An 8,392-nucleotide genomic window follows, 5' to 3' on the forward strand; every position below is an offset into this window, starting at 1 on the left:
TGTCTGCCCAGGCTCCAAGTCTCATCTTCACCTCTCTTCACACTCAGCACTCCAGCCACACTGAAGCTGAAGCTCTCCTTTCCTGAATGCTCCACCTCCACACTTACCGCCACTTCAACAAAGCCTTTGCAAGTGCCATTGCCTCCAGCTGGAACCTCTAATCCCGCCTCCTACTACCCCTTCTAGATGTTCCGTCTCTGTGCTAACAGAGAATTCTTGATGTTTCTTGCTAAACCTGAGGGCATGCACAATATCGATTTTCCTCACCTGTCCTCTCTTCCAAGAACAAGGCCGGCAGAGAATAGGCAAATAATAAAATGTGCGGCATTGTCCACAGCAGCGCCGACCATGAGCAGACAGCGCCACCTGTTGACCAAAATCTGCACTTCAGTACCTGGAAAGGAGCTTTATTGCTTTCTACCCCTAAGACATGAGTTATGGCTTTGAAGTTTTCCAGTACATCCGGTATCTTCACTCCCACCAAACTTAGCAATGAAAAAAGCTAATGTTATTGCATACTTAGTGTATGCTAGGTACTCTCCTAAGTGCTTTGGTTATTAACACGTTTAATTTTTGCAACTACCTAATGAGGTAGGTAACCTTACTGCCATTTTATGATGGGGTAATCGAGGCACAGAGTAGTTAAAATGCCTCACCCAAGATCACACTGCTAGAAAATTTCAGTAGAAACTCAAAGTTAAGCAGTCTGGCTTGAACCTGCACTCACAAGCCCCAAACTCACTGCCTCTGTTCTATCTCCTTTACTCCAATGATCTAGTTACAACCCGGACACTTCTACCAGGAAGCTCCTCTTTGAAGGTACCGCTGTCACAGTGGCACTGGTGTCAACCACAGTCCCATCTGGACACAGAAAACGCAGCAGTTGGGTCTGGCCTCCATGTTATTGCTCTGCTTGTGTGACCTCCAGCAAGCAACTTACTTCTTAAATCCTCAGCTTCCTCATCTGTAAAACAGGATGAGTCAGGGGGCTAACCCTATTTTACAGATGCAGAAGCTAAAGCACACAAAAGTGACAGGTGCAGGGCCACACAAAAAGTGGCAGACAACAGGCAAACCTAAGCTGTCTTACTTTTTTTTTGAGATGGAGTCTCGCTGTCACCCAGGCTGGAGTACAGTGGCACAATCCCGGCTCATGCAACCTCTGCCTCCTGGGTTCAAGCGATTCTCCTGCCTCAGCCTCCTGAGTAGCTGGGATTACAAGCATCCGCCACTACACCCAGCTAATTTTTGTATTTTTAGTAGAGACGGGGTTTTGCCATGTTGGCCAGGCTGGTCTTGAACTCCTGACCTCAAGTGATCCACCCACTTCAGCCTCCCAAAGTGCTGGGATTACAGGTGTGAGCCACTGTGCCTGGCCTGTCCTACTCTTAAATACTACATTAGTCTCCCTCTGCTGGTAGGGGCTGTGTCTGTTTACTCTCAAATGCCACGCACACTGCTTTGCACATAGTAGGTGTCAACAAACTTGTTTTAATATATATATATACATACATACATACACACACAGTCACATTCCAGTGTGACAAATACTCCTTCACCAGGAGACAGTGCTACCACTCCAGGATCTTGAAGACTCGCTACAGAGAGCTTAGGCCTGGCAGTCCTCACAGATGACACCCAACAGGGAGCACTTTTATTAAAGTGGGAAGGGGTGGGGTGTACCCCAGGGTGTATGCTGACACGGACCTCATGCGGGCCCAGAGCTCTGCTGCACCCTCTTCATCAGCTCTTCATCCTGCATAGACAACTCTGTCAACTTTTTGCCCATTCGCTCATGGATGTCCAAGTACTTAGAGACACATCGGTCCAGGCACACAGACTCGCCCTTGGAGAGCTCTGCTTCCTTGTAGTGAGGAGGCACACACTTCCGGTGGCAGGCACTGGTCATTCTGGAGGGAGGGAGGGGCAAGGTCATGTCAGCAGCATCCTGTGACATCCCAGGAACCCTCGACCATTCCAGCCCTGCTATATTGATGTCACCTTCCCCAAGAAAGCAGTGTAAATCCTCAGTTTACACCTCAACCACTGGAAGGTCCTTGCAAGTAGGAAACTTGCCTGAGCCCATGTATATGACTAATTAAGTAGAAACAATTTGTTAAGGACTGGCTATGTGCCAGGCATCATGCTAAGTGCTTTACCTGCATTCTGTTACGCAATGCTTACAATTACCCCAAGAGATACTTATCCCCATTTTACAGACGAGAAAATTAAGGCAAACAGAGGCTCAGTAATTTTCTAAGAATCACATAGAGCTGAGATATGAACCCAGGTCATCTGACCTCACAGTCTACACTTAACAATCTTTCTAATTTATAGTCGTCAGGAAAAACTAACCAATCAAGAGAGCTTAAGCCAATAAAAATAGCAGACATTTCACTGTTACTAAGTGTTGGGCTTGAGGCTAAGGACCTTCATATATTTTTAGATTTAATATTTATGATGCCCTATGAGGTAGGTATCATTATGTCTTTTTCATAATGAGGAAACCAATTGTCAAACAGTGCAAGTAACATGTCCAAGTATACTGCTGGTGATTGGTGGAGCCAGGATTTGTTCCCAAATGTGCCAAATGGTTATGAGCACTAGTTGCAGAACCAGACTGAGGTGCTAGTTCTGGCATTGTTACCCACCAGCTGCGGACCCTAAGGAAGTTACTTAACCTCTAGCAGCATCAATTTCCTCATTTTAAGATGGGACTAATAAAATAACCCACTGGATTATTTTGAAGATTAACAAGAGCCTGACACAGAATAAAGGGTTTTAAAATGTTAACTACTAAATGGGCTGGCTATGTGCTATTTATCAAGAGGCAAATACTCAGCTTTTCTTGGAACGTAACCAGAGCCTGGATTGGAGTTTCTCTTCCTGCTTGGCTCCTGCATTGCCAGTTCCATCCCCATCTAAATGCCCAACTCATTCTAGTGACTGCATCTACATTAGGATCAACCTTGGAGGTGCGTATGGGGAGGGTAAGCATGGGCCTCAGGCTCCCCTACATTCAGGAAGGAATTTGTTGTAAGTCATTCACCTTCGATATGGGTGACCAAGACTTATTTTCCAAGACAGGGTAGAACATAGTTCTCTTTACCTGTTGTACATATCGGCCATCATCTCCACCTCCAGCTCCGCAGCCAGCTGTTGGGCCCTGAGAGGATCCATCTCAGCTTAGCACCGTGGAAGGTATCTCCTTCTGGCCTCCTAATCCTGGGAGCAGACATCACCATCAGCACCCACCGCCGCCGTTCACTCTCCTACCCCTTGGGGCTAGAGGATACAGAGGACTCACAGGGCGCCAGACCACCACGGGCCACTAACCTCAGTGAGCTTAACCACCCCATTTCACGGATGTGGAAACTGAGGCCTCGCCCAAGGTCGCACAGGACGTCCATGGCGAGCCTGGAAATCGAGCCCCGGATCTCTGATGCCCCAGTCCCTGGAGGTCACCTCTATTCAGAAGATCGAGGACCGAGGCAGAACGCTCTAACCCATAAGCCTGAACCTCCAGGGCCCTGGGAATGAGATCGTACGCTGAACACAGGCGACCGGGACGCAGCCCAAAGGCTGCGCCTCTGAAATGGCGACGCCATAATCAGAGCCACATTGAATTCAGAGGTCATGGGTCACTCACCACTGCCTGGGATGGATCGCAATGCTCACGGAGACCCCAACTTCTGACAAAAACTATAACGTTACCCGCCTCTCCAGAAGGCTCCAGCGGAAGCACGTGGGTTACTTCCGGGAGGGAAGTCCCGCCTCTCCTTTGATTCAAACTCGCTTCCGGAACTAAATACCAACGAGACGGCGCCGGGAACTCGGCGATCCTAGAGAGGGAGCGGCCGGCGCCGGGCGAAGAGGAAGGCGACTTGCCAGTGCTAGAGGGGACGCCAAAGTACCATAGAGGCTTGGGCGGGGTGCAGAGCGTCTGCAGCCCGCTTACAATTCAAGTCCCTTGGGATGTCACAGAGCCGCTTCAGTTTATTGGTTCTGTAGGAAGAGGCGTGGCGACAGATATCAGTGAACCTCATCCCAGTTCCGGACAGCCGACTCCTGAGCGTAAATCAGGCGTGGAGAAGGAAGAACGCCCCCAAACAGCGATTCTGTTTTTGTTTCGCGTTAAAATCCCTGGAACGTTTTTAAAAGTCCCAGTGCCCAGGACTCACCTCATTTCAATTAAATCAGAATCTCTGGGAGTAGGACCCAGGCATCAATACAATTTAAAATTCCCCAGGTGATTCGTATGTACAGCCAAATTTGAGAAGCAGTGCTCCATGGGACGTTGTGCGATTACTACTGTGTGTAGGTCACACTAAGCCCCTTCTGGTGTTGCAACGATAAACGAGATAGGCTTCCTGCTCGTAGAAAGACAAGACGTGTAAAATATGTTTTCTTCAACAGTCAGAGGTCCTGAGCCACAAAGAGATTAATAAAAGCAATTTCGGCTGCCACCAGGGCTAATCTTGGGTGAGGGAGAAGGAGGGTACTGGTGAACTTTTCAACTTTCAAGACTTAATGTGTTCTTCAAACTGCACCGTTCACTCATTCCCCACTAAAAAGAAGGAAACAACACTCAGTCCCTTGATTTGTCACACAATTTCCTAGTAAAATAAATTTACAAGATGTAAATTGATGACGCAAGGGCACATTGCTCATTGGAAAAGGTGGGCTAGACATTTTATATGTGTGGTCATCATATGCTTCCCTAATTGTCCAAGACCATCCTGATTTTAAACAATCGACCTTTCTGCTTTGAAGACTCATCTTTGTCAAACCTTGTGCCCTGATTTTTAAAGATTGAGGTATAATATTCATAAAGTGCATAAAATACACGAATCTCAAGCTTAATTAAATATATATGTGTATATATACATTTGTATAACCACCACCCAGATCAAGATATAAAATACTTCCTGCACCCCAAAAAGTTATCTTGTGTTCCTTCCCCATCAATACTCCTCTTGAAGTTAACCACTATTCTGACCTCTATCACCATCAATTCGTTTTCCTTGTTCTTGAACTTCATGTAAATGGAATTACACATTATTTTCTATTTTGTGCCTGACGTCTTTAGCTCAATGTACCTGTAAGATTTCCTCCATATTGTTGTGTGCATCTGTTATTCCTTCTGTTTTATTGCTGTCTAGTGTTTGATTGTATGAGCATGCCACAATTCATTTATCCATTCTCCTGTTGATGGATGTTTAGATTCTCATGCAATAATGCTGCTGTGATACTCTTGTACAGATGGACATATCTTGCCTTGGTTTTCGCTTTTGAAAATATAGTCAACATTGGCCAGGTGTGGTGGCTCATGCCTGTAATCCCAGCACTTTGGAAGGCTGAGGCGGGTGGATGACCTGAGGTCAGAAGTTCAAGACCAGCCTGGCCAACATGGTGAAACCCCATCTCTACTAAAAATACAAAAAAAAAGTAGCCCAGTGTGGTGGCGGGTGTTTGTAATCCCAGCTACTCAGGAGGCTAAGCAGGAGGCTAAGGCAGGAGAATCGCTTGAACCTGGGAGGCAGAGTTTACAGTGAGCCAAGATCACACCATTGCACTCCAGCCTGGGCAACAAGAGTGAAACTCTGATCCCCCTGCAAAAAAGAAAAAATATAGGCAACATTATGGAAAGTTAAGAAACTGCGTGGGAAAAGGAGATGGGTTCTTACAAGAGGAATCTTGCAATATTTACTGGGCCTTACGAAAGGTTACATACTGTATGATTTCATTTAAGTAACATTCTCAAAATCACAAAATTATAGAGATGGAGAAGATATTTCTGATTGCCTAGTGTTAGGGTTGATGGGGAGATAGAAGTATACCTATAAAGGGTAGCACAAGAGAGATCTTTGTGTTGCTGGATAATTCTGTATCCTGATTGTGGTGGTGGTTATAAGAATCTACACAGGTGATAAGATGTCATAGAACTGGCTGGGCGCGGTGGCTCATGCCTGTAATCTCAGCACTTTGGGAGGCCGAGGCGGGCGAATCACGAGGGTAGGAGTTCGAGACCAGCCTGGCCAATATGGTGAAACGCTATCTCTACTAAAAATACAAAAAATTAGCTGGGTGTAGTGGCAGGCACCTGTAACCCCAGTGACTTGGGAGGCTGAGGCAGGAGAATCGCTTGAACCTGGGAGGTGGAGGTTGCCATGAGCTGAGATTGTGCCACTGCACTCCAGCCCAGGTGACAAAGTGAGACTCTGTCTCAAAAAAAAAAAAATGTCATAGAACTATGACACACACACATTAGACCAATGTTAATTACCTGGCTTTGATATTGAATATAGTTATGTGAGATTTAACCTTTAGTGGAAGTTGCTAAAGGGTGTACAGGACCTCTCTGTACTATTAATGCAATTTCCTGTGAACCTATAATTATTTCTAAATAAAAAGTTTTAAAAATCACTACAAAAAGGAAAACAAATCACTGTCCGCACTATTACCGTTTCCCATCACTTCTTCTCACCTCCATGGCTGACATTGGGGTCCAAGCCACCAGCATCCTGCACCAGGGTCACTGAGTTTGTCTCCTGACTGCTCTCCCCACTTCTATCCATGCTGCTTCACTTTATTCTCAAAACAGCACCCGTCCAGAGTGTATCTGCCCAAGACTGGTGAGTTCTTCCACATCTCTCTCTGGCTTACTGGTTTTTCGTTTAAATTCATTTCTCTTGTCCGACTGTCATTAAATATTGAAAAGAGCAAAATACACTGGGTATGGTGGCTCATGCCTATAATCCCAGTCAGGTTTCAAGTATTACTAGAGCCAGCCGGCAACCATTAATATTGGACTATTTAATCACTAGTACCCAAACGCAGATGCACAAAAAGATCTCTCTTTCAGATCATCCCGGGCAAGACCTCCAAGTTCCTGTCATATTTCTGTTAATTAATTAGTTATTTCATTCAATATGTATATATCAAGTACCTACTATGAGCCAGGCAATTCTGCTAGGCTCTGGGCATACAGCCATGAGCATGGTAGATAAAATCCCTGCCCTCATGGAGCTTAAAGCCTAGTGAGAGAGACAGATGATAAGGAAATGAATAAGGTAATTTTAGATGTAGTATTATGAGGACAATAAAAACAGTATTATGAGGACCATAAATACAGCTGAAATGATGGAGAGGAATTGAAGGTCATGGAAAACCTGAGGGAATGAAATTTCAGCTGAGTCCAGAAGAGTGAGAGGGAGCCAGTCTTACAAAGAGTAGAAGGAAAACCAGTCCTCAGTCTGAAAAGGGATGGATTTATTTCAGGAATAGGAAGGAGGCCACTGTGGCCCAGTGGTGGGACTTCGGGTAGGAGGACTGGGAGGTCCCAAGCTTCGTAGTAGTAAGAGTGTCCCCTGCACCCATTCTCCAAAAGCAGTGCCTTTCTTAGATCATAAAACGCACAGAGAAAGTGAAGACTTTTTTTGAGATGGAGTCTCTGTCACCCAGGCTGGAGTGCAGTGTGACTTGCTGCAACCTCTGCCTCCCAGGTTCAAGTGATTCTTGTGCCTCAGCCTCCCAAATAGCTGAGATTACAGGCGTGCGCCACCACGCCTGGCTAATTTTTGTATTTTTAGTAGAGACAGGGTTTCACCCTGTTGGCCATGCTGTTCTTGAACTCCTGGCTTCAAGTGATCCACCCGCCTCGGTCGCCCAAAGTGCTGGAATTACCGGCATGAGCCACCGAGCCCAGGCTTGTTTTGTTTTTTTCTTAGCAAAATGTGCTAAAATGCTCAATGTTTTCTTAGTATAAAACTGTGTTCGGAGCCTAATGTGTACCTGTCACTTTAACTCAAAATAGAACTCAGGAGTTCGGTATTTTCCAGGCTCCATCCAGTGATCAGTCAGCTTGTCCCATCACTTTTGCCCTCTCTGCCCCTCCCCCTCCAAATCTCTCAGTCAGCTGTGAGCCCCGAGACACATCCCCTGTGTTGGCAGCTGCCCCACTCATCCCCTCCTTAGCCCAGCCTTAAGCAGCTGCTTTTGTCTGAGGACGACGGAAAGGGCCTACGTAAGGAACGTGGCAGGGGCGGGTGTGAAGGGAGCACAGGAGGCCTTGCATGGGCTTTGACTGAGCAGCGGAGGCCAGGGCCATGCTCCAAATGGGTCCTGAAGATGGTTGTCAAGGTCCCTATGGTTAGGAGAGTCCATTGGGAAGAAAGGTGACCACAGGACAGATGCTGCCAGGCTCAGGGCGGGAGGGACATGCCGTGATTGAAAGGTGCCACCTGTCAGATCTTCCACAGGAAATCCGAGCCTCCCATCTAAGGGAAAGTGTTGTACCAACAGGCTAGTAAACAATGCTCTTCAGGCAGCCCAAGCCTCTTGAAGTGGGGGTGGGGTGGGGTGGAAGAGGGAGAGGAAGGGGGGAGGCGGG

The 8,392-nt window shown here is 46.7% G+C and overlaps 1 protein-coding gene across 3 annotated transcripts; it reads right to left on the reverse strand.

The window, feature by feature from the left end:
- Positions 1-1,471: 1,471 nt before the first annotated feature.
- Positions 1,472-3,762, reverse strand: TIMM10 (translocase of inner mitochondrial membrane 10). 3 transcript variants are annotated; one of them, XM_003909855.5, is made up of 3 exons: positions 3,650-3,762; positions 3,110-3,225; positions 1,472-1,910 (listed from the first exon to the last, which is right to left on the reverse strand). In XM_003909855.5, the coding sequence occupies exons 2-3, from the start codon at positions 3,178-3,180 to the stop codon at positions 1,709-1,711; spliced, it is 273 nt and encodes a 90-aa protein (XP_003909904.1). In that variant the 5' UTR covers positions 3,181-3,225; positions 3,650-3,762; the 3' UTR covers positions 1,472-1,708. The 3 variants fall into 3 exon arrangements, with proteins under 3 accessions (XP_003909904.1, XP_003909905.1, XP_017803864.1); XM_003909856.5 differs by having other exon boundaries at positions 3,110-3,285; positions 3,650-3,759; XM_017948375.3 differs by lacking the exon at positions 3,650-3,762 and adding an exon at positions 3,337-3,634.
- Positions 3,763-8,392: the final 4,630 nt, after the last annotated feature.

Source organism: Papio anubis, chromosome 12 (genome assembly GCF_008728515.1).
Source record: "Papio anubis isolate 15944 chromosome 12, Panubis1.0, whole genome shotgun sequence".
Lineage (NCBI taxonomy): Eukaryota > Metazoa > Chordata > Mammalia > Primates > Cercopithecidae > Papio > Papio anubis.